The sequence below is a fragment of the Canis lupus genome, chromosome 36 (assembly GCF_003254725.2).
Source record: "Canis lupus dingo isolate Sandy chromosome 36, ASM325472v2, whole genome shotgun sequence".
NCBI classification, from domain to species: domain Eukaryota; kingdom Metazoa; phylum Chordata; class Mammalia; order Carnivora; family Canidae; genus Canis; species Canis lupus.
The window spans coordinates 18,572,441-18,597,937 of record NC_064278.1 but is presented as its reverse complement, the minus strand read 5'-3'; the positions used below and the strand labels follow the sequence as shown (position 1 = coordinate 18,597,937).

Sequence of the window (25,497 nt, the reverse complement as noted above, 5' to 3'; positions counted from 1 at the left end):
GTAAAAGATCAATAAAGTAGTGAAAAGACACACAGATGAAGTATTTAATCAACAAACTAGAGAATCTGTTTCTAAAGTTTATCCCCCATCCTCCCTTATGAATTCCTTCTTGGCAGGAACTTTCTTATTCTTCCTTATATTCTGGATAGATTACCCAGGGAAGTTCATTTAAGACAGTATAGATAATTTAGGCCAGAAACTTCAAACAGCTTCATAAAATGTCCTTATATGCTACCTGCAGCAGGGAAAACGAAACTGAAATAATATGAAAGAAAGAGGAAAGGATCTCTGCTTCCATATGTTAAAGATAATAATGTTAAGCAAAGGGCACAGACTTTTTTTTAATTGTTTTTTTAATGTTATCTATCTTTAGTCCATGTTATTTATCTTTAGTATATACTATGTGACCCAAAAGAAGCTTGCTATTCAGTTTGAGATTTTGTAAAAGTGGAAACAGCAGCTTGTGAAAAATATAACACACACACATACACACACACACACACACCTATAGCCAGCCTAAAATTATCATCAACTCCAAATTAATAACTAGAAATTTCAAACTCTGTATATATGAGAGATTAACAAAAGTGCTTAATAGTGATGGATAGTGTGCGTGTACATGCCTGCATACATACGTGTTTGTGTGTGTGTTCTCTTGATAATTAGCAACTACATGGCAGTGTATTCAGTATTGGTACTTGATAACTAAGGGTGAGGAATTTTGAATTGGAAACTACAATAACAAATTGCTCATATACCTTTAAAAGTATGTTTTTTGAATTCTTACTATGAGAATAACTATTAAAGTTTAATCGCAGTTTTTTACTATTTTTCTTTGATTTTATCCTAAAAACTGCCAAGCAGCTAAATGTATCTTTTTCAATGTGACAAAGTTTCATAAGAAGAGAATCCCCTAGCACGTAAAGAAAAATGCAATTATTTTCTATTCTGAATCTCCAGACTGCTGTTTTAGAAAATCATATCTGATTATTTGCTCAGCAGAAGATTATTGAGTTGATTTAGCTGTGATTTTACTTAACAAAGCTTCAACTGCATTCCTACTGTGGAGTCCAAAAAAGGTAGAGAGATATAAATGATACATTCAAACTGCGATTTTTGTGAACAGGGCCATCGATGCACCCCTCGGAGCTAATAGCGGAGATGAGAAACAGTGGGTTTGCACTGAAACGAAATGTACTGGGGAGAAACTTGACCGCAAATGATCCATCACAGGTAATGATCTTTTTATCGGTAAGCTGAAAATGTCTATAAATCTATATGTGATTGCTTGTGAATTGCTACTTAATGTTTTCCAATATGCATATATCCATAGGAAAGCAAGATAGAGCAAAGAAAATGCCTAAAATGTATTTTGATTTTGGTTCTTTATTATTTTAACCTAAATGAGAAATTGTTTTTAAACCTATATTTTAATAAATGAAACTGCTCCTCTAGGTTTGTGTGGATAAAATCGCTAACTGAACTGGTGATAAGGTTGGTTTTTTTCCTTCCTGCTAACTTACATTAAATAGAACGAAAGGGAAGAAGTGTATGGAAGCAAACTCCTAAAAATTATTGAAAATATTTTAAATTTACTTAATTTATCAAACTGGACATAGATCCAGAAAAATGATTGCATTTGAAGGATTGTTGATATCCTAATGCAAACTATTTTATTTAATGAGGAAACTGGAGCCCAGAGAAGTGAAATGATTGCCCTTGTGGAGCATGTGGTTGTTGAGAGACAGAACCAACGTGAAAATCCAGACTCCCATTGGCAGAAAGTTGTGGTACTGTGCAAAGAGGCACATTACTTTCCAGGCACTGCTCGGGACTGTACATATAACCAATATAGTCGTTTATTTGTACTGTTTGATACATTGGTATGTGTTTGATAATCATATATTGGATAATGTACTGTTGAATTTATAAAGGCTAAAATTGTGGATGGTTTGACCTTCTTATAAAAGTTCATGGTCGGGATCCCTGGGTGGCGCAGCGGTTTGGCGCCTGCCTTTGGCCCAGGGCGCGATCCTGGAGACCCGGGATCGAATCCCACGTCGGGCTCCCGGTGCATGGAGCCTGCTTCTCCCTCTGCCTGTGTCTCTGCGCCTCTCTCTCTCTCTCTGTGACTATCATAAATAAATAAAAATTAAAAAAAAAAAAGTTCATGGTCTTCTTGGCTTTAACATTTCATTAAGTTAAAAATAAAATCTTAAACACTTAAGTGTTTAAATTCAAATGCAAGAGATGGAGAGCAGAAGCTATGCTATAAATGGTTTTGTCTGTTTCTCTATCTTCCTCTTCCTGGGAAAGTTTGTTAATGCCAACAAAGCAGTTATCTCAACCTCTTAGCGTGTTATAATCCTCTTTGGCAGGCAGACTATAAAACATTTTTTAGTCTACCCCCCACCCCACTTCCCAATCCAGGATGTCATACTCATCTATAGTATGTCCCTAACACAAAATTTCTTATTTGTAAATGTTTTCCTTCCCATCTGATAACTAATCTGTCTTGAATCTAACAATTTATTGATATTTTGTCGACTCAGGAATATGTCGCAAGTGAAGGTGAAGAAGATCCAGAAGTCGAATTTTTAAAGTCACTAACAACCAAACAAAAACAGAAACTTCTCAGGTAATTAAAAAGTGTATATTAAATGAATTCAACTATTTTCTCTTATATTTCATCTTAGAATCCTATTTAACCCTGATCCTAAGAACATATGAAGCTACTTTAAGCCACGCAACACATCTTTGATTTGTTCTTCAGCTTAGAAATACAATTTTGTCTTTCTTTCAAGGAGTGTAAGATTATATACTCAGATTATGACACAAATTCATTATACTTTTTAGAACATTTAGTTTGGAAATAGCTTTATTTGTAGGTTTTACTTTTCATAAAATAGATTTGTATATATCTTTGCACACAGTTCTCATAAAATATAGGGCCATGGATTACTCTTTTTGTAAGATTTTATGAGCAATGCTGAAAAATATTTAAATTTAAGGTAAATATGAATCTTGTTAAACAGACTACCGCTGGATTAAAGAATCCAAGAAATGTCTGCTGAGTCCAATAGAGGGAGCTCATGATGTTTCCAGTCTGTGAATTTTGAGAATGGCCGGACAGAACTCAGTGAAAACATTTATTTCAGACTAACTCAAACACATAAACAAGTTACTCTTCTGAGATGTGAAGTACTCTTCAGAAATTCAGACTGACTTAGTAAAATTGTCCTAATTATTTTTAAATCTAAACCGTTATTGAAAACTAGTATGTGATTATTTTATATAACAAAACCAAGAAACAAAAAAGTGTAAAGTGTATTCTTTTTTAGAATTTCTGGAGAATATACCCTTAAGTTTTGGTAATGTAATATTGGTTAGTATTTCCATACTTTAAAATAGTACATACATATAATTAATTTTTCATCTGATTATAGCTATATATTTGAGTTTACGTTACCACGTAACTAACGTTATAAAGCCTCCTTGAGGTCAGGCTGACCGTTCATTCAGAGTGCTATATAATTTCAAATTCTGATTCAGTAAGAATTTTCTTTAATAGTCATTACCATTGAAGGAAGTATAGTGAGAGAATTGGGCCTAATGCATTTAATTTTGTGTGTGACTTGAATAATTTAAAGAAAGAAAATTGTTATTTAATAAAGAATGCATTTATATTTGAAAACCACTTTCAATAGTGTCAAAGAAAATATATCGTCTATTTAAAATTTTGTATTTGGGGCAGCCCCGGTGGCGCAGCGGTTTAGCGCCGCCTGCAGCCCGGAGTATGATTCTGGAGACCTGGGATCGAGTACCACGTCAGGCTCCCTGCGTGGAGCCTGCTTCTCCCTCTGCCTGTGTCTCTGCCTGCCCCTCTCTCTCTCTCTCTCACTCTGTCTCTATGAATAAATAAATAAAATCTTTAAAAAATAAAAATAAATAAAATTTTGTATTTGTCCACACAAGGACTATTTTTACATAGTGTGTTACTATTTTCCCAATAACAGGAAATTGGACCGACTTGAGAAGAAAAAAAAGAAAAAGAAAAAAGATAGGAAAAAGAAAAAGCTTCAGAAAAGCAGAAGTAAACACAAAAAACATAAAAATAGGTCTCCCTCCTCCTCATCCTCCTCCTCCTCCTCCTCCTCCTCCTCTTCTTCCTCCTCTTCTAGTGAGACTTCAGAAAGCAGTAGTGAGAGTGACAACAAAGAAAAGAAAACACAAAAGAAGAAAAGAAAGAAAAATAAGTGTTCAGGGAATAACAATAATGATTCTGAAGAGAAGGACAAGTCTAAGAAGAGAAAACTTTATGAAGAATTTTCTAGCAGTCATCATGACAAGGATGAAGCCAAGGAAAAGCCTAGGTTTTTAAAACAAGAGAGTGCTAGGGAGAATAGCAAATGGGGCCATTCTGATTCCGACAGAAAGTCCAGAAGCCATAACCAGAGCCCAGAGAAGAGAGGATCTGAAAGAAATGAGAGGAGCAGCAGGAGCCAGAGCAGGGATGAGAGGGGTAGGAGAAGCCGAAGCAGAAGTCACAGCAGTTACAAGCAAAGGGAAAGCAGAAAACGGCCACAGCGAAGTCCCAGTGAAAAGCGGAATGGAAAGAATGATACCAGGAGCCATGGCACAGATGCATATAGAGGAGGAAAAACACACAGGGAGAACCCAGGAGATAAGCATACCAGAGTGACACAAAGAGAACGAAGCAGAAGTAGAGAGAATAAAGAGAGACTATATGTGACGATTACCTGGGAATAAAAATATCTCCACTCCCTCACTGAATACCTGTGGCAAGGGCTAAATTATATACTATTGTCTTTCTAATAAAAAAGCTCTGTTTTAATTTTCCATTCCTGAAAACTGTCATATCAAATACAAAAACCATAGGAGTCCTGTAAGAATGAACTCTGCAAATATTTCTAAGTAACCTCTTTTGGGGCTGTAAAAATACCTTCTGTTGATGAATGTTTCTTGTGCTCTATACTAGATTAAAAAGCCCATATAACTCTGTAACATTTTCTTTGTTCTGAAACATCATTAAAAGAATGACAGTACACTGAATTGATTTAATTTTTGTTTTTTTCTGTTCAAACTTAGTATTTTTAAGATTTGAATTTACTTGAAGCAAAGTATAATCATTGCTGAAATTCTTACAGTATGAATTCAGTAGTGGAATTTTTAAGGTTTTATTTATTGGAGAGAGAGCACAAGCAGGGGGAGCAGCAGACAGAGGGAGAAGAAAAAGCAGGCTCCCTGAAGAGGAGGCAGCTGACACAGGGCTCCATCCCAGGACCCTGAGATCACAGCCCAAGCTGAAGGCAAACGCTTAACCAACTGAGCCACCCAGGCGCCCCTCAGCAGTGGATTTGATCAGTGTTTCCTTAAAACATTTAAGCTCCCTTCAGGTGTTTTTGTTCTCATGTTTACCTAGGGATACATCCTAGTTTTCTGTGCTACCATAACAAATTACCTCAGACTTCAAACACCACCAATATACTGTACACTTCTGGAGATCAGAAGTCCGAAATGGGTCTCCCTGGGCTAAAATCAGGGTTCAGCAAGATTGGTTCCTTCTGGAGGCTCTCGGAGAAAATCCATTTGCTTGCTTATTTCCAGCTTCCGGAGTCCCGGCTGCACTCCTTGGCTCCTGGCCCCTTCTTCCATCTTCAGCACTGACAAGGGCAAAGTTAAGTCCTCACATCTGATCATTCTGACACTTTGATATTCTGCATCCCTCTTGCACTTTTAAGACCTTTCTGATTAGATTGGTTCCACCGGAGAAACTCCCTATTTTTTTTTAAAGATTTTATTTATTCATGAGAGACACAGAGACAGAGAGGCAGAGACACAGGCAGAGGGAGAAGCAGGCTCCATGCAGAGAGCCTGCCTGACACGGGTCTCGATCCTGAGTCTCCAGGATCAGGCCCTGGGCCCAAGGCGGTGCTAAACCGCTGAGCCACCAGGCTGCCCAGAAACGCCCTATTTTAAAAGAAACTGATTAGCAACCTAATTCTGTCTGCAACCTTAATTCCCCTTTGCATGTAACCTAACATATTTACAGTTCCAGGGATGAGAACGTGTACTTCTTAGAGGGCCCATTATCCTGCCTACCACTTGATGGCCTTTCTGCTACTAGCATAGACTATTAAATATTAAACATTTTACTTCTAAAGGTTATGCATTTATATAATGTCATGAACGGACTATTATAAACTATTAAATCTATTTCATGAGCATAGGTGTATAAGGCATATTTAAATTTAGCTGCAGATTTTCCCTTGTGCTTCAAAGGATACGGTACAGAAAAACTGCAGAAAAAAAATTTCTTAGTACAAATTACAAGTAACATGCAATTCCAAAAAACATGTAATAAAACATTTCGGACTTAGTATTTCTGTTTTTAAGGTTCCACATTTGAAAAAACATCTGTTATTTAATACAATTTTAATACAATCCGAATATTGGTTAGTTTGGATGATTTTAAGGGATGGCAGTCATAATTTCATAAATTCTATAAGTAAGTTTGAAAGGAGTTATCGCGCCAGGTAGCCTGATAGATATGTCTTTGTCATGTATATGCACACACACAAATGCCCTCTTATTTAGAAGAAACTAAAGGCATAAGGAGCCCTTTGATTACTTTAGATTTTTAAGAGAGTTGGTGGGAGAATTTGAGTGCCTTCTACAGTATTCCTTACTTAATAACTTAAACTGTGCACCTCAAAGATCCCTTTCCTTCATTTAAAAAAAATATGCATTTGAAGTTGATAAAGACTGCTAATTTACACCTTGAGTTCATCAGTGTTGCACTGATTATTTTCTATCTTCCGCCTTTTTAGACTTTATAATTTTTATAATGTCAAAACCTATGCAATACTTAACTGCCTCAAAGGGTTCCTGAACCAGTACAGTGTTCATGAAGAGAAATGTCAAAATGCATCCTATAATTAAAAGTGAGTTAAAGAAACACACTGTCATTTCTTACACTTTTTTCATTTGACTTTCACAAAAGTGTGATCCACTTTTTAAGAACTTTGTAAGTGGCCATTAAAAACAAAGTGGCTGTGAGGATTTTTTTTAAATCTCTGGTTTAAAAATCCTTCATTGTTGAGCTTGAGAAACTATCAAGCCTTACCAACAGCCCCAATAATCTTGCCCATCTCCTGGTGAGAAAAACTCCTCTGTGGTTATCAAAGATGTTGATTTGCTGTTTGGCTCTCAGCTTTGGTCACTGAAAGGTGCTGGACAGCACCCCGGGGGCCAGCATTCCAATTTTGCAAACTTAAAACCCGAAGGGAGGAATTTTCCCGTAGAATCATAACATGGTAATGGCTTTAAAGAGGTTCATTTGTCCTTCCTACTTGTAATGATAAGGGTATAAGGCACTGAGAATGATTTTTTTAATAAGAAAAATGTTACACATCTAATTCTGCTTTTGTTTTTGAAATACAAGGTAGAAAGTAAACACCACAATGAAAAGGATGTCTAGTTGTATGTGTGGAGACGCCTGTAAGTTGTGAAAGCCAAAGAGGCAGCCTCCAAGTTCAATGAATCCATGATTCAAGAACCCAAACAAGTCTTCAACGGTGACATACTGTAGAAAACCACCAGAAAAGTCTGGTTTTAATGTTTGTCGTTCTCAGCCTTACCAGAGAGATTCTTGTCAAGAAATGCTGGGTGTGCCTCGAGACGTCTACTTGTCTGTGGGCCTGACACGGGGCCAGCTTCTGGGGTGCGCTCCCCGCCCCTTCCCCTGGCCTAACATTTAACATAATTTAACACTAGCAAATTAATTCCTGTAGGAGGTGCTGTCGATTTACAAATGGCCAGGAAAGCTCAGGTTACTGGGTTAGGACTTGTTTGTTTATCTGAACGTCTCTGTGGTAAGTTAGTCCTGACTCCATTTAATGAATGTGCCCAATAGGCCGAGGCCGCCGCAGCAGAGCGGCAGGTCCGCTTACCTTGCCCTGGGAAGGGGGAACCTTGGTGTGAGCCACGTGGTTCTAAGCCGAGGGACGCCTTTTCTCTGCAGGGCCCGGAGACACCTTTCTGGCCGTTCTTCCTTGAGACGACGGCGGCGGCGGCGGCTGCTGCTGGATCGGATCAGGCCACGCTGCCGGCGGCCCGCCCTTCCCAGCCTCAGTCACCGAACATTTCCTGTTCCTCACACCGGAGCTCGAAGACTGCAGAATCCCCCCGAGCCGTCTCCCTCTCCTGCCTGCGCGGTGCCCACGGGCCCGGGTCGCGGGGGGCGCCGCTCGGGAAGGCCGCGTCCTCGGGCCTCGGGGCCGCGCTCCGGGTCAGGGAGGAGGCTGCAGGGCCGCTTCAGGAGCCGAGGGGCGCGCAGGGACCTTTTTTTCTCGGTTTCCTGAAAGAAAACCTTGGTAGTTACCACTTCTTAAAAAGAAAGGCGTGCAGTAGCTGCAGGCCTCGGGGAGCGGTTTTTTTGGTTTTGTTTTGTTTTTTTTGTTTTCTGACTAACAAGGAGAAACGCTTTATAAAAAGTTGGGAGAAACAGGACGGAGGGAGGCCTGGGGTCTGAGAATTCTCCCGCCCGGGTTCCCGCCGCCACAGAAAGGGACGCGGATACTCCTCACCTCCGCCGCCTTCTCCTCCCTTCACGCGCCCCGCGGCTTCCCTCGGAGGCAACCGTGACGGCGACGGCGACGTGCGGGAGACCAGGGGCGCCGAGGACCCGCCAGCCCGGCGCACCGCCCGCGAGCGGCCTTCCCGAGGGGGCGGACGCGCGCAGGCCCCGGGCTCGGCCGCTGCTGACCCGCCGTACCCGAGGGGGCTCCCGGAGCGGGGGGGGAGGGGGAGGGGCCGCGCCGGGGTCGCCCGGGGCCGCCCCAGGGGCCACGCCAGCCCGCGGGCGGCGGCGCTTCCCTCCTGGACGCGCGCCTGGCGGCCTTGTGATCGCACCTCAAACCCAAATGCAACCCGGGGATCGGGGGGCGCATCTTGCCCCCTCCCTGGAGGATGCGCCGAGAGGCCGCCCCGAGTGTCACGGGGAGGGGCCCCCGCCGGTGCCCCCCCCCCCCGCCCGGGAGCGGTGCCCCGGCCCCTCTGCCCGCCGCGCCCCGCCCGCCCGCGCTGCTCCCGCGGAGGCCGGACGGCGCGCTCGCCCTCCGGGGCTGGGAGAGCGAGGCCCCCGCTCCCGCCGCCCCGCTCCGCAGGTGAAGAGGGCGCTGGGGGGCGCTCCTGCTGCTCTCGCCCCGCGCCCAGGTGGACGCGGCGAGTCCCGCCCGCGCTCGGCCGCAGAAAACCGCCGGGGGGAGACGGCCTGTCCCCGCGCGTTCCTTCCTCCCTGCAGGAGCCACCCAGAAACGCTTAGGGGCCCGCAAAACAATGCAAAATCCCTGACAGGCGTTTCCCAAGGAAGAGAGCGCAGGGAGCTTAGAAAAATCTAACAACTTCGGTGTTTTTCCTTCCCGGGTCTCAGGGAACAGGCCCCGGAGGAGTGCGTCCCTCCGGACACCCTGAAACCTTCCCCTTCGCCGGAGTTGCAAACACACTGTATATATATTTATATCAATAACATATAGGGTAGGCATGTCTGTATGTATTTACCTCATACATATTTCTATAAACTCCAGCGTCTAGAAGGGGTGGGGGGTAAATAACACGGAACGGTTAAAATTATGGAGAAGGGATAATAACTGATTACTAATTTGAAAGTAAATAAACAGGTGACTTTTTCAGATCAAATTCCTCCTTGGATCGTTACAATAAATATCTCTGAAGGAAGCTCTCTATTTATGTTGTCATTGATTAATTCTTCACTACCTCATTTGATTTCGATTTAGAACGATTTGATTCTAATTTAATTAGCATGTAATTTGGATGTACATAATTACTGTAATTATGACATTCAGGTAAGGCAGCTTTAGGCTGAAAGGCAATTTCAAATTTTCTAGCAACCTACTTTGTACTGGGAAATGGACAAGGACTTTGCGCCCTGCTATCCAAGTAGTAATTAGCACATCTTTGAAATAGGCAGTGCGGCGGGGTTTGTATTAAAACAGCAAATACAAACCCAGCCGAGCTCCTCGCCGCAAAGGTGGCTGCGAGTTCCCGGAAACGCACCGCTTCCCCCGGCTGCAGAGCGGGGGAGCCCGGCGCCCTAGCGCCTCGGCGGACTCTGGCTGGCGCGGGCCCGCGCTTTGGGCGCCCTGGGCGCGGCATCTGGAGGTGTAGCTTTTAAGATCAAAATACAATAAAGGCGCGGGGGGGGGGGGGTTCGGGGGGCGGACGGGGGGGCAAGAAAGGAGGGGAAGAAGCCACCGCGCGACGTCTGAAGATGAGGGGTGGGGTAGTGGCCTGGGGAAGAGGAGGGGAAAGGGGCGGCGGGGGGAGGGCGATGCACAGCCTGGAGAGAAAATTGGTCAACGCCTCCAGCTGTTATCCGATTTTTAGATTTGGGTTTCCAAGGGGGAAAGGTGGGGCCCCGAGGGGTCCGTTTCCGCCCGTAGGCAATGCGGACCCTCCAGGAGGGGCTGGGCGAGGGGTCCGGGGGGCTCGTGGCCGCCGTCGGGGGGGCCCTGCGTGCGCCTCCAGGCCCGGGCCTGCTCGGCAGCCCCCCAGCACCCATCTCGGGCGGGGACGGCTGCCTGCAGGGCGCCCGCGAGGCAAGGGGATGCTTGGGCCATCCCCGGGCGGCAAGAGGATGCTTGGGCCTCCCCGCGGGGGCCGTCTGGGGACGTGGGACGGCCTGGTGGCCCGGCTTATCCATCTCGGCTGCGGTGGGTCCCGGGGAGTCCCCGCGGACGGGCCTCGCCGACCGGGAGCGCTCGGATCCCGGGTCCTCGCGCCTGGAGCCCGGGGGGCTGTGCCCACGCCGGGGTCCGCGCGGCCGCCGACAGCGCCCGGCGCGCCCACCCGCGGGTGCGGAGACCCCGCCGCTCCCCCGAAAGGCGTGTTTACGCGCGACCGCGTCTGCGAGTGCGGCCAAGCGGGGCGTGCGTTTTGCTGGTTTTGTTTGCATTTTCAGTTACTGCGGCCCCAAAACGACCTCCTTCCCGGAAGCGGTCGTACCGGGCATGGCTAAGTGGCGCCCCCCCACCCCCCAAGAAGCGGGGCTCGTCCGCCTCCCCCTGGCACATACACACACAAAAAACTCGCTTTTCTTTGCCCGCCTCGCTGGGCTGCGGCGTCTCCCGGCGCTGCCAGCGCGACCAGGCGGGCGGACGGCGCGGCCTTCCCGGCCCCGAGCTCTAGGTGGCGCCAGCGAGCCGCACTCGCCGGGCTCCTCTTCAGGGAATCAAGAGCGACTGTCAAACATAAAAGCAAATCAGAGTTTTCAGTTTTTTTAATGTGTTAAGAATGTTATTCCTTAAGAAAATTTGTAGCTAAATTATTCTCACTTAAAATAAACACTTAGTATACCAATTACACAAATGGGCGGGATTTATGTGAGATTTACTTCATCTGCATTTTTGTAGTGGGAGAGAGAGCCTTGGTGAATACAGATAATAGATGCAAATAAGATTAGAGTTAAAATAAATAAAGTTTCCATCTGAATAACAAGAAATTCAATTTTACACGACTTATAGCTATTCGACGGAGTGTCCAGACACGCCGCTCAGGTGCACAATCTAATCTCGTCAAAATAACGTGGCTGTCTCTCCTTGAGGATAGAAAAATCTTTCCCTTTTCTTCTCTTTTTCTCTTTTCCTCAGCAGGTAGGCTCCAGTGCATTCCACGGTGGGGTGGGGGGGCACACAAATAAGCAGACCCAGGAAAGGTGACCTCGGGGAGGTGGGGCGGTGTTGGGGGGCTGGGGGGGCCGCAGGGTGATGAAAAGTCGCTCTGCGTTCCTGTGCTGCGCGGGCAGCTCAAGATCAGGAACCGCTTGGGAGAAACCGGCTAAAGCGAAATCGCATTTCAACCTCGGCCCGGCCGCGCGGAACTCGCAGACCGCGCCCCCGCGCCCCCGCGCCCCCGCGCCCCCGCGCCCCCTCCTGCAGGCGGCTCCCGGGCGGGTCCCGCGGCCTCCCGCTCCTCCCCGGCCCCGGAGCCCCGAGGTGGCCCTGGGGAGACGCGGCCCCACCTCGGGCGGACCCCGAGCGCGTCTCCCCGCCCCCGCGCGCTGCAGCCAATTTGCTCGGCCTCGGCAGGTCGCCACCCGCTCGGGTCCCCGCGTCCCCGCGCCCCCCGGGAGCTCAGGGTGGGAAGGACGGGGGCCGGGGGGGTGCCGGGATCTGTTTTCGCCCGTCGGTTTGGCCGGGGGTGGGTGGGGGTGGGGTGGCGGCGGCAGGGGCCCCGCTTCCTTCGGGTGCAGCCCGGGCGAGCGCTGGTCCCCGGCTGGACGCGCCGCCCGCCGGCCCGGGAGCCGCGGTGATGGACGTCCGCTGACCCGCGGGGCAGAGGCCTTGATCACTGGGCTGCGGAGGGAGCCGCGCGGCGAGCGGACCTGCACCGCCAGGCCCTTTGATCTGCCTTTATTATCCACGAGAAACAAAGCTGCCTGGGACAGACGCCCGGGCGCCCTCCCGCTCGGAAACCCCACCGCACGCTCACCTCCGGGCCGCCGGCGCGCGGCCCCCAAACCGCCGGGCACCCTCTCGGCCTCCAGCGCCGCGGCCCGACCCCCGACCCCCCCCCTCCGCCCCCCGGAGCAGAGGCTCCCCGGGCGGCGTCTGCAGGAGGCCGGGCCTGCCCCGGGAGGCGCGCGGGGGGCTGGGCTGGGAGGTCCTGGCTCTGAACTGCTTGAGCGGGGAGACAAAATGGTCAAAGAGAAGGAAAACTCGAGGAAGCAGAGCGGGGTAACCGAGGCCGTGGGGACCGCAAGAAGGAGGAGAGGGGCGAGGACACCGAACCTCACGCTGCAAATGCCCCTCTGGGGACCTCAGCTCCATGTGTTATCGCTACTTTGCTACTTGGCTTTGCAGAGCAGAGTTTGCGAGAAAACATTTTGTTGGCTGTTAGTGACAATAATTTCTTTTTTTTTTTTTCTTCCCTAAAAATCATACCTCCATTCAAGTTCCCAAGATGGACAATAATTAAAAAAAAATTCCACTGGGGGCTGACTTTGCTTGTGTTTCCTATTGTGTGGGGAGCCTTTCAGAAATATTTTTATTCTGTAAATATGTACTTTATTTTCTAAATTAACATTTTCGAATTGCGAAATTATCTCATTTACCAATTTTCTTTTTCGTCTCTCCCTCACTTCTCCCTCTCTTTTAAACTGGGGCTGTTAAGTTGGTGGTCAGAAGACAAAGAGAGTGAAAATAATTTTCATTTCAATAATTGCCTTCTGGTCAATTTAACTGTGCCTTATTTTGAAAGAGACTGTCTAAATGAGATTCCTGTCCCAAATGTGTTCCCAGGCCTGATCCCAGCCTTTAATTATTCCTGAGTTTTTTTTCTTCAGAATAAGACGCCGCACTGAGTAATCACAAAGAAGTCAGAGAGCATCCTTGAACCTTTTCAGAAGCAGTGCCACTGATATTCAAATAACCTGCGAGGGCCATTTGACGGCGCGGGGACCTAGGCATTTCCAATTCACTATTTGCATAGATCAGCCGTCTTTGAAAAGGAAAGGAGCAGTTGTCTTCCATAACATTAAAAAGCCTAGTTATCAAATCAAGTGCTTAGTTTGGGGGCTTTTAAAACGTTTACATTTTATCTCAGGTTGCCCTTTACCGTTTGACATGCAAATTTGGTGCAGTTAATTTAGACAATTAAAAAGATCTTCAAGGGAGCTTTGTCACGGAGAATATTTGGAGTTTTCCCCGTGGACCAGCTGAGATAAAGTTGGCCAGAACAAATGATGTCTAGGAGATTAATTAGATATTTGATAAGACATGAATCCCTAATAAGGGAATACAAGGCACAGGGGGCTGCTGTGTGCTCTAAGTCAAAATTAATAACATTTAACAAGATTTTCATTTAGGCATGAAATGTCTTTTCCGGGGTATTGACTCTAGCGATTTATTCCCCTGAGTCGCCTCCCAACGTAGAGGGCCTTGGGAGCTAAAAGACTTCTTTTAAAAAGCTTTTTCCTTTCACAGATTGTTTTTAAATCGCTTTTTAAAAACAAACAAACCCACTGGAGTTTTGTCCGACCCCTCCGGGAGGTGTAGCCACCTCCCCAGTTAAAGCTGCCAAGGATCTTTGCTTTATTTTAGGGGCTCCAGAGTTTTAAAATGTCACCTTTTGAGAGCTGTCTCGTTAAGTAATACAACTACACGTTCTTATAACCCAATTTAATTTACGCTATTGATATACAAATAAATAATTTTGACTTCTCAAAAATGTATATGTATTATGGCTTTTGTAACTCACATAAAACCTTACATTACCTAAAACTAACATTAAGGGAATTTTTTCCCCAACAACAAAAAAAAAGTCGACCCATGTAAAGGTTATTGACAGGGGAACAGGATTAAAAAAAAGGAAGTGTATTGTTCAGAGTCCTTTAATAATACCAAAATGAAAATATGATGTCAAGATTTTCTTCATACAGATAAACGCATTTAATTTCTTTAGATGACCTTAACTTACGTGTTTGTGAGTGAAATGATAACTCAACATTTTAAATATCTTTTACATATATACTGACTTTCACAAAGTGCATCAGAAAATTAAAAAAAAAAAACTCCCTGAATTTCAGGAATTCACCAAAAAAAAACCCTCTATTCGAATGAACATTTACAAGAAAATAAAAAAGAACACAATCTTTTGAACCCTATTTATACAGATGTTATGAAATACAGAGAAACTGTCACTAGACTTCCAGTTTAATTTCTCACCTTAAGCCTTTTTTTGATGCTTCCTTTTTTAGGAAAAAAAAAAGTCTCATTGTAAGTAGATATCAAGCAGGACTTGGAGCATTTTATATATAATATAATCCACACAAAGGGTCTGTTTTTATAGGTCCCGTTTGTTTTCAAATGTTCTGACAGTCCTTTGCAGAGTGGTGGCTTGGGTTTTGTTTTTTTTGTTTTTTTTGTTTTTTTTGTTTTTTTTTTTTTTGAGAAAAGGAAAGAGAAGGGTAGTGGAGGGGAGGGTGGGCGGTGGGGGAGGAGGGAGCGTTTCTGTGTATTGCTCTTCGCTGGAGAAGTTTGTGTGAGTGGTGTGTGTGTGTGTGTGTGTGTGTGTGTGTGTGTGTATGCGCGCGCGCGCACGAATGTGCGTGCTTGTGGTTGTGGGTCTCCGGTGTGTGTGTCTGCCTGTGTGTGCAGTTTTTTAAAGTGGTGTCTGTGTCGGAGGATGGTTTGCTTTTGTTCCTGGACCACGCGTTCGATTCCGGTCGGGGCTGGGCCAGCGAGCAGGGCCGAGGAGCCGGGTGCCGCTCCCCTCCGCGCCGGCCCGGGCGCGTCCCTGGAGCCCCCGCCCGTCCGTGCCCCGCTCGCTGGCCCCCCGAACCTCTCGCTCGCTCGCGGCGTCTCTACTCTGTCGCTCGCGCTTCCCGGCCGGCCTCTAAGAGTCGTTGGGGCCAGACGCGCCTTCCTTGCCTCCCGCCGAGGCCGCCGCGGCCGCCGCGGCCGCCGCCGCCGCCGCCGCCGCAGCCGCCGCCCGGGCGGCACTGACGCTGGAGTCGTGCAGGATGAGGTCGGGGGACTCGGAGCGGGGCGTCTCCAGGTTGCTGGCGTCCGTGTCACTGTCGCTGCCCTTTTTGCCCCCGCCGCCCCCGTTGTGCGTCTTAATGTGTTTGCTCAGGTGGTCGCTGCGCATGAAGCGCTTGTTGCACACCGGACAGGCGAAGCGCTTCTCGCCCGTGTGAGTCCGCAGGTGCCGCTGCAGCTCGTCCGAGCGCGTGAAGCGCTTGCCGCAGAAGAGCCAGTTGCACACGAAGGGCCGCTCGCCCGTGTGCCAGCGCAGGTGTGCCTTCAGGTGCGACGTCTTGCCGTACACCTTGCCGCAGCCCGGGATGTGGCAGCTGTGCAGGCCCTTGCGTCGCAGGCTCGCTCCGGCCGGGCCCAGCCGCTCCGCCTCCTGGCAGTTGGGGCAGTCGCAGGTGGCGCGGCCGGAGTAGCGGCGGGCGGAGCGCGCCGAGCTCCCCCCGGCGGCCGCGGCCGCGGCGCCCGAGATCATGGCGCTGGCAGCTGCAGCCGCCACGGCGGCGCTGGAGTCCGAGTAGGAGGGCAGCACCGGCTTGAAGCCGTCCTGGGCCAGCAGGTGCTGGCTGGTGGAGAGCAAGTGCGAGGCGGCGGCGGCCGAGGAGCCGAGGCCCGTGGAGCTGAAGGCCGAGTGCGTGAGCGAGCTGAAGTCGGGGTTGTAGGTGCCGAGCTGCGAGTGCAGCGAGGCCTGGGGGGCGCCCGAGTGCAGCGAGCTCTGGAGCCCCCCAGCGGGGTTCTGCACCTCCAGCCACGAGCCCGGGCTGCTGTGCACGTCCCACCACGACGACGCCGCGCCGTTGGTCACCTCGCCCGCCGCCAGCGTCGAGTGGAAGCCTGACTTGTACCACGACTCGTACGGGTGCGCCATGCCCACGCGCGGGTACAGGCCGTCGGCCGCCGTCGTGTGCACCTTGGAGATGAAGGCCGACTGGCCGCCCGCCTCCTGCGGGGACACTCCGGCCGCCGCCGCCGCGGCCGCCGCCGAGTTGGAGAAGAGGCCGCCGTAGTCGCTGCTGAAAGCGGACGACGTGGGGGACGTGGAGGCCAGGCAGAAGGCGCTGTTGGCTGCGCCCGAGCCGCCCGCCAGGCCGCCCGAGCCGCGGCCACCGGTGGCCACGGCGAAGCCCGAGAGGCTGGAGCCGAGGTTGCAGCTGGACGAGGAGCGCTTCCAGGGGTGGAAGCCGCCCTTGGCGAAGGCGCTCGACTCCGGCAGCGTCGTCAGCGGGCTCGTGTTGCCGATCTTGTTGCAGGTCGCCGCCAGCATGGCCAACGGGGTCGTTCCGAAGCGCGGCTCTTCCTGGAGTGGGTGGGGTGAGGGAGGGAGCAAGGAGAAGGAGGGCAGGAAGAAGTGGGAGGAAGACACAAAGTGCACCCGTGAGCAGCCTCGTTTCCCCGCGGCTGGTCCCGGGGGGTCGTGGCTCCCGGGCTCGCGCCTCCTCCCCGCGCGCTCGCCAAGGATGCGCCGCGCCCCGCGCGGGGCGGAGGCGATCCCAGGGGCGAGGGGCCCGGCGCTGCAAAGTTGTGTGCTTCGGTGGGGGCTACAGATCAAAGACGTCTCCGTGCTCCCCGGCTCGGCCGCTGCAAGCCCTACCCCGGGCCGGACTGGGGCCGCTCGCCTCCCGCGCGCCGTGAGCCCGCTCCTCTCCCCGAGGCCCCCACATCGCCCTTCGGAGCAGAGCGCGGAAGTAAACACAACGACGACCAACGCCGAGTGAGGGCGGAGGCGGCCGACACTGCGGCTCGGGGGCTGGAGAAACTTGGGACACTGCTTCCCGGCGTGGCTACGGCTTGACTCTTTTTTTTTTTTTAATAGAAAACACTGGTGTGTGTGTTTTCTTTTTTTTTTTTTTAATGTTTACACCCCCGCCCCCAAACCCTCGATTATGAAAACAAGAATCCGCGAAGGGGACCCAGCGATGGATTTCAAAGTCACAGGCGAACTGGGGAGCCAGAGAAGTGTAGATGTTTGTTAACGTGACTACACGGACTGCAAAAACGATTAAGGCTGTTTTCTGGAAACACCACTGTCGCGTAATTGCAACAATCCCCGGAGCAAGGGGGGATGGGGTATAAATCACCAGGGGGAAGAAAAGAAACCTCTAGGTTTTCTTTAAAGCCACATTAAAAAAGGAAAAAAAAAAAAAAAGACTTGCTTAACAAATCATTTCCTTACAAAGGCATCTCCTAGGTTTCAATAACTTGGAAAGAATCAGTCCCAGAAACGTGGAAAGTGCTAAAAGGAGCTGAAGCTGCAGCTTGCAGTCCGGCAGCAACAGTTTCTCCAGAGCCGCGGACGCGGAGAAGCCATAACGAAAATTCACTGCAGTTAAAGCAAGCAAGCGCCTTGCCGCACTTCCGACTTACCCCGAGTATAGACGTGGCCATAGCAGGTCCCTTGGGCTGCGCGGCGGGGCCGGGAGCGGGGCTGAGCCTGGCGGCTGCTCCGGAAAGCTGCTCGGATCCCGCGCAGCTCCCGCGTCCCCGCGCTCGCGCCGAGCGGACTCCGGGCTCCCGCCGGCTAAACTCAGCCTAAGTGCGAGGAGCGCCCGCTTTGAAGTGCCGCTGGCTGCGCCTCTCGCCCAATGAGGGCGCAGGCGGAGCAGACGGGAGCTGCCCCGCAGCCAATCAGACGCGCCGAGGGGCCCAAGCCAGGGCTCCCGGCGCGTGCCAGTCAAGGCGGCTAGCGAGGTGTCGGGAGGGGAGGGGAGGGGAGGGGAGGGGGGGCGCGGGCTAGAGCCCGGAGAAATTACAGTGCAATTAAACATTTACACACACGCACCAAGCCAGGTTGAAGTCGCGCCGAGACCCAGCCACAAGCCCCCCGAACCACCCCGAGATGATGCAAGTTAGAACTGACAGCCCCGCTCCACTCCCCACTTGTGGGAAAGGAGGCAAGAGGGGAGGGGGCGCCGAGGCGGAGGCCGCAGCAGCGAGGCCTAAGTAAAGACGGAAATGTCAACGCTCACTTGGTGTGTCTAGGCTCTCGCCTGCAAAGCACAACTTCAGCTGGAATCCATCATCCTCGCTCGCAGTTCTATCGTTGTCGTTTGTCTTCTACCCAGTTCGTCTCTCCCCACCCCCCACCCCCGGTCCCCCCACCCCGCAACTGGGATTCGGTTTTACCCACCCCGGAGTCACATTGAGGAGAGGGCGCGAAAGGACAGCTCCTCCGAGAGGAGAGAAATAGGCCTCTCGGTCCAGGTCTACACCCACAGACTTGTTGGGAGGGCCTGGAGCCTGCGCATCCCGCTCCTTCCCCCAGAGGTCTAAGTGACTTCCTAATTGTCGCTCTGGCCTCTGACCCGGGGGGTAATACAAGTGCCACTCACACCAGAAGCTTCTAGTGGTAATTGAGGGCACCCTTTGTACCGTTTCGCCAGCGCCTAGATACCAGGTTAACCCAGTTGTCAAATACGACTAAACAGTGGGAAGTGCTGATTATCTGCCGGGTTTCGCAGGGGGCCGGCGTGGGGGTGGGAGGCATCAACCCATACAACACGCTGCACGAAGCCGCTTATTTTCACGCTGTAACAACTTTGGAAACATAGACCCGCGCGAGCTGCGCCCGCCCCCACCGCCACCCCCGCCGAAGCAGCAGCTTGCTCCGCTGTTTGTTTAACCCGGTGAAGATTTGCACGTCACGTTTCAGCCTGGAGTCGAGTTTTCTTGCCCCAGCTTCCGCCCACTCCCAGCCCAGACCCCCTGGGCCTGGAGGCTCTCCTGCGCAGCCCAGGCACTGCGTGCAGAGATGGGCTCTCCCCACGCAGCGCCCTGCTTTCGTGACCGTGCTCCTGGAGCCTCTCCTGGGGACCTCCATCCGCCAGCGCGGGGCACAAGGCCACACGTGGGCGCCTCCGCATTTCGCAGGCTGGAAGCATCCTGAAGTCCTCTCCGGATCTTGTCGGTGTGCAAAGAGGTGTCCCCAGGCAGACAACTGCGCGTGCTGGAGCCCCTCAGCGAGCGCTGAGCTGGTCGCTTTGCTCTCTGGGTCTCGCTTTCTCTTTCTTCTTCAGGCCAGTTGGAGCTGCTTTTGAACCAGAAATACCAGCGTCCTCGGACAGACCTGGGGGCTGGTTTTTAATGTACCACATTCCCCCCTCCAAACCCACATCCAGCTTTTCAGAAGACATTGTAACCAGGACCCCCGAATGCTTGGGTGCAAGAGAGGAGTCGCTGCTGAGGGGACCCAGTAAGGAGGAGTGGAAGCGTGCCCCGAACTGTCTTCTCTCCTCTTGGCAGTATGGCTTGGCCCAAAAGTGCGACCCCTGGGGCTCTTCCCTGTGCCCTAAGATGGAGCCTGCGTGCATCCCGGTGCACTCGGTGGGTGGGAGGGCTGCATAGGTTGCTTTCTTTGCTTTTCGTTATGATACCTTTGCTCAGAATGGTCCCCCCCCCAACCCCTTCACATACACACATTGTTTTAAGGGGGCGAAAGCACCGAGGAGATTGTGAAGGAGAAAGGGGAAGGAGAGGAGAGGGGAGAGAGTGAGGAGACCCGCGCGGCTATCCCGAAGCACTGTGCCCTGGGGGACTGCGGTGCAAGGGAAGGGGGGGTGGCCTTGGAGAAGGTGTCAAAAGCCCCTGGGGGACTCAGGCTGGAAGGTTAAGGGGCGGGGGGGCATCCAGGCAGCCTGGAAGAGCCGGGAAGCCCGGCAGGGGGACCCGGGAGCCGTTCCCAACAGGTGACTTCTGCCCTGGAAGGGGAGACTGGTGCTCGGCTTCCCGTAGAGTCTCCGCGTCGATTTACTAATAGGGGGATTGTTAAGTGGCAGCGAGGCGTTTCCGACTCACCCACTGCAGCCGGGGTAGGAGAAGCGCGGAGGTTTCCCCTTACCACCTCCTCCCCCACCTCCAGCACACCCCCTCCTTAAGGAAACCTGACAACGTAATAAATAAGACAATCCGAAAAGCCACTTAGCACTAGTGACATTTTCAAGTCAACCATTTAAAACAGCTCACGCTGGCACCTCGGGCTCCGGGAGCCCCGGCTGCCTTCCTCTTCTTCTTCTCCGCTCCTCCCCTCCCCCTCCTGCCGTTTCCAACGTGGTTCCAGCTGTCAGACTCCCTACGTGGGCACTCGGATATTCCTTTAGATGCACGCGTCCGGATCACAATAAAAGTTAGGGAAATCTTCCAAACGAACGCAGGCGGACACCCGGGCCACTTCAACTCTAAGGTGGGGCCCCAAGGAAATCTTCCCAAAGAAGTCCAGTTTTTTTTTTTTTTTTCCGTGTGACAGATTTTTTCATCCTCTAAAAAATCTAGTTTTTAAACAAAGATCAATGTGTTATGCTAAAGTGTTGAGCTGACTGTTAAAACATTTGGGGAAATAATGACAATGTAACAAAGGCCTGGTTTGGAGTGAATCATCACCCTTTTAAAAGTTAAAGCAATTTTCGGGAGAATAGCTTTCAGCAAACGCTTTACATTATTCAAAACGGCCAAATAATGCTCTATTATAGCGCCTGAATGCTGCCAGTCAGCCCCTAAGTGCAATTTGTGCAAAGGCCCCGGTGCCTTATCTCCACTTCTTTATAAAGAGGTGAATATAAAACAATTTCTTCCAAACCCAGACAGAGAGCACGAAAATTGCTTCCCTTTCTGCAATCAGGGCAATTTAACTGGAGTGCAATTAGCACTATTAAATGTCGATTCTGCATAAACAAATCTGACTGAGCAGCGAAAGTGGGGTGAGAACCTCATATACACTGAAACTGATTTTTTAAAATTATGTATCCGGGTCCTTTACAATTGATCCGTGACGTTTTCATCTTGGAATATATTTACATCGCAAATACACTATGGTTAAATCAACATAATTTTTTTTTGCAAAAAAAAAATTCAATAGGAATCCTAATAAAGAAGAATAGGGTAATTAAAGGGAAGAGTTCACTTCCTTTGAACAAATATTGTTTCTCCCATCTTGCCTCTCCCGAGAGCTTTGATCTGAGCAACTGCTCAAGTTGCTGCGTTTAGAAGGCAGAGCCGGGGAAACAATTCCGTCATTAGCGCTGATCCGAAGGACTGGAGCTCCTACACTACAGGGGAAAAAAAAAAAAAAAAGCTTCTCCCCGAAGCACAGGAAGCAGGGTGGGGACGGGAGGACCATCTATCTTCTGAATATTTCGAAATATTAGGTGTCTGCCCAGACTCCCCGGGGCTTCGGCCACTCGCAGAGTTAGCAGCGCACGTACAGCACCAGGGTGGGGGGGGGGTGGACTTGGGGAGACTTGAAGATGTGGGCGGGAGAGGAGGCGTTGGGGGAGGAGGAACCGAAGGTTCTCGCACGGGCCCTGCTGGCTGCTGCCAAAGCCTCGACCACCAGGACCGGGATGCCCCGGGGGCGGAGACAGGGGAGAGGGAAGAGAGAGGAGCCCGGGAAAAGCATTTATCTGACCTGTCCTCCTCCCACCTGCCTTTATTTACTTATTTGGTAAGCCACGGCGCTCCCTTTTTGAATCATTTGCTCAGTTAATTATGCTTTTCATTTGCATGATCTACACTAGAGCAGTGATTATCAGGTCAGCACGATGTGGGGATTGGGGAGATACATTAATAACTTGGGTTAAAAAAAAAAAAAGCTGCCCCCTGTGTACCATAGTCGCCTGCCACGAACAAGGGCGAAGGAAACGGGTACAGACGGAAGCGCCTGTTGAGTGCAGTGAATCCTTTCCACAGTTGGAGCTTGCCAGTTGTGGGTGCAAATGAAATGCAGCTTTTGATTAGAAGGGAATCTTTTCTAGTTAACACATATTTATATTTTAAAAAGCGCAAGGCTTGAGATCAAATGAATGGAGAAAATTAATTGAAAATTGAGGAACTCTCCCACAATTTCTGCTGAGCTTTCATTTAATACTTGTTCTATAACGCCTTAATTCCAACCCAACCCTCGCATAGAAAAGAGCCTGGAAGGATCTTTTCTCTACCTCAGAAGTGATACTGCTATTTAGGGGTGGCAGGAGATGCAAATCCTTCTTGCCTGCGAGGTCTACTGGAGAAAGTGAAAACCCCTAGTGTATTAAGTACACTCCAAACATTTGCTACACAACTAATTTTCTGCTGCTGGATGTATCTGGGCCTTATATTTTAAGCCTGCCTTGATCTGTTTATCTGAGCCAAAAATGCATTAACAATTAAAGGAAAGACTCTGGTGTGTCAAAGGAAGGAAGGTGACTGTAGACTGTGTGATGATTTTAATGACTGCAATTATTGGAAGATTATTCAACAAGCATCATAGATTTGTTTACTGCATTACTCGGAAACTATGGGGGGCCTATTCGGCTAGGAGTTTTACCTTCCTCCCTCCATTACCAACTACCACAGAGGGGTCTCAGACCTAAGCAAATGTGTCATTCGGTGTTGGCTTTCTTCTTTTTTAGAGCATCTCTATTAAAATAAGGCACAATTTGTTCAATTTGTTGTCTCAGCCAACTTAAATGGAATCATCTTGGGAACATTAATCTTTCCAGCTAACAAAAAAAAAAAAAAAAAGCCAAAGGCCAGAGGATTCCGATGATCATCGTTTAGCAACTTCCAGCCAGGGTACCAGTTTCCTCAGTTAGACTCTTTCATAGGCAACTTTTGAGGATACTTCCAACTCAACCTTCTCCCTCCAGGGCTTGGAGGAGACACTACAAGCACAGGATGTTAAACAGGAGTGTAGGCATATCTCCAGGACTCCATACTGGAGAAAGTTTGGCTGCTTCTTCCTTCTTTTTAGCATGCCCCTCCCCCCCTATGATTTCCTATCACAGCTTCCCGGGGTTACCATGTTAGAAATAAATAAATAAAAAGAAAAGGTATGCCTAAGACAATACCAGTGTGCCGCCAAGGAGATTTTTACTGTACAGACAGACATAAAGGATGCAAATAAGGAAGGTTTCTTGTCTGGTATAAACAATAATCAATAAATCATAGCCTGGGCTTCGCTCATTAGAGAATTAGTAATTTGTTAAAGAAAAGGAGAGAGAGAGAAAATTGCTAATTTGGAAGTGGGCTTTGAAAAGAAAAGAAAAAAGAAAAGAATAGTAAATATCTCCAGCAAGCCCCCCCTCCCCTCCTCCCTCCCCTGAGGCACTGAGACTGCAGTGGCCTGGCCACTGTGTTGCTCTTCCTGGGTCTGTAATCATCCAGCCTCAGGATTAAGGTGGGCTTTGGCTGGAACCGAAACCTTCCCTGTTCAAACAGGAACCTGCAGAACCCTGCAAGTGGCAATTAGGAGCCTATTACAAGCCATTAGATTGATCAATGTACCTTAAACAATGCGAATGATTTATATGGCTGATTTACAGGGGGGAAGAAAAGGGAAAGGCTGGGGGAAGGACGGCTCCAGCTTCTTTACATCCATTGCACTGTTCTGCAGAAAGCCCCCGGGTTCAGCCTCTGTTCATCACCGCTTGGAACCACCAGAGCAATTTATTTAGAAAACTTTTCAAGCACAGACACAGGCTCGCCTGGCTTGTCCGGTGGGTGGCGAGATGCACATTCTTTGCCCCTTTCTCTACTTTCTAAGGAAGAGCTTAGAAAGACCGAGGCCGGGAGGAGCAGCCGGGGGTCACAGCGAAGCCACTCCCCCAACGGAGGACACCGCCCGGGGCGGTCCCAGCTGCCGTCCTTCCCCGGGTCTGTCCCCGGAGAGGGGGAGGAGGACTCACATACTTGTGTAACGCAGTGCTGGAGAGCTGTGTGGCCTCCTAATTACGGCAGGAACACAGGACCAGGAGCCCTTGAAGTTTCAGGCGCGACTGGGGAGGAGCTGCGACCCAGCTCCCCGCGTGCACAGGACGCGGGGGTGGAGGGGTGGGGGGGAGGGGACTCCGCCGAACAGAACCCCTAGCTAGGGCTGACTATTTTGGCTAATGTGGAGAAGACAAAATTACAACAGAGTTGAAGCGATCAAAGCTGGCCCCCGCCACCCCTCCTCCCGCCCTCCTCCCGGCCCCAAGTCTGTTTGTAGTTGTCTCCACCGCTGCAGACGCCCGTCGGTCTTCTCACGACAAGGAAATTCCTGCCAGTGTTTCCAGAGCCTGCAAGGAGAGGACAGATGCACTTGGCACTTCCCGGAGGAGAATTCCCTTTGTCTTATCTCCCCCTCCCCCAGTCCGCTCGGGCTCCGCGGGCGAGGGAGACCCCGGGCGCCCAGGGGGGCGGCTGCGCCCAAGCCCACGTCCGCGCTGCCCCTGCTGCTCCCTCCTCTTCCTCCTCCCTCGCTGTCTCTTTCCCAACCTTCTCTCTTCCTTCCGCCTCCCTCCTCGCGCTGCTCTAGGTCCTCTCACCCCTCCAGTCTTCTCCCGGGTTCCCACTCCCGGAGTTGGGGCAGGCGCTGCTTGTCTCCCAGCCTTCCGTGGTTTGGCGGGAAAGGGCTTCGTCCTGGCTTGCTCGTGGACGTCTGGAACCAATCCTTGAACGTGTGCCTAAATGTGCAATGGCAAGCAGAGCGGGCTGATAGTGGGGCTCAGAGGGAAGAGGGAAAAACAAACAGGGAAACCACTTGCTTTGGGAGAGTTGCTACCCGGGTCTTTTGCAGCCGGTATAAGGTGGGAATCCTGGGTTCCTTAGGAACCCTTCTAAGGGGATCACGATTTCACACCCCCACCCCACTACCAACTGCTCTCATCTGCCCTTTATTTTTTTTTAAGAATTTATTGATTCATTCATGAGAGAGATAAAGAGGGGGGGGGCAGAGACCCAGGCAGAGGGAGAAACAGGCTCCGTGCAGGGAGCCCGATGCAGGACTCGACCCCAGATCTCCAGGATCACGCCCTGGGCTGAAGCTCGGCGCCCAACCGCTGAGCCACCAAGGGATCCCCCCATCCTCTGCCCTTTATTACCCCAGATCTCGCTCTCCTGAGTTCTGCTCTCAGTTCCTTCCAATCGCCTGCTTCCAGGGATTTCTCAGGGCCCTCCTCCGGCTGAGGAAGGA

At 50.2% G+C, this 25,497-nt stretch overlaps 2 protein-coding genes and 1 long non-coding RNA gene across 6 annotated transcripts in view; 1 reads left to right on the top strand and 2 right to left on the bottom strand.

Annotated features, from left to right (window-relative positions):
* Window positions 1-5,073, top strand: part of CIR1 (corepressor interacting with RBPJ, CIR1) — a 39,541-nt gene extending 34,468 nt beyond the window's left edge. For all 4 annotated transcript variants that reach the window (XM_049106287.1, XM_025460228.3, XM_049106288.1 and 1 more), the window contains 3 exons: window positions 1,127-1,233; window positions 2,553-2,638; window positions 4,017-5,073. In XM_049106287.1, the coding sequence (XP_048962244.1) occupies window positions 1,127-1,233; window positions 2,553-2,638; window positions 4,017-4,770 (947 nt within the window). In that variant the 3' untranslated portion in view covers window positions 4,771-5,073. The remainder of the gene's footprint in view (window positions 1-1,126; window positions 1,234-2,552; window positions 2,639-4,016) is intronic.
* Window positions 5,074-14,204: 9,131 nt separating this feature from the next.
* Window positions 14,205-18,107, bottom strand: SP9 (Sp9 transcription factor). The gene is made up of 2 exons (XM_025460226.3): window positions 17,940-18,107; window positions 14,205-16,872 (listed from the first exon to the last, which is right to left on the bottom strand). Exons 1-2 carry the CDS (start codon window positions 17,958-17,960, stop codon window positions 15,436-15,438), a joined length of 1,458 nt encoding a protein of 485 aa, XP_025316011.3. The 5' UTR covers window positions 17,961-18,107; the 3' UTR covers window positions 14,205-15,435.
* Window positions 18,108-23,397: 5,290 nt separating this feature from the next.
* LOC125754446 (uncharacterized) lies at window positions 23,398-25,080 on the bottom strand. Its single transcript, XR_007408703.1, has 2 exons — window positions 24,851-25,080; window positions 23,398-24,601 (listed from the first exon to the last, which is right to left on the bottom strand). It is a non-coding gene; the product is annotated as an uncharacterized LOC125754446 (long non-coding RNA).
* Window positions 25,081-25,497: the final 417 nt, after the last annotated feature.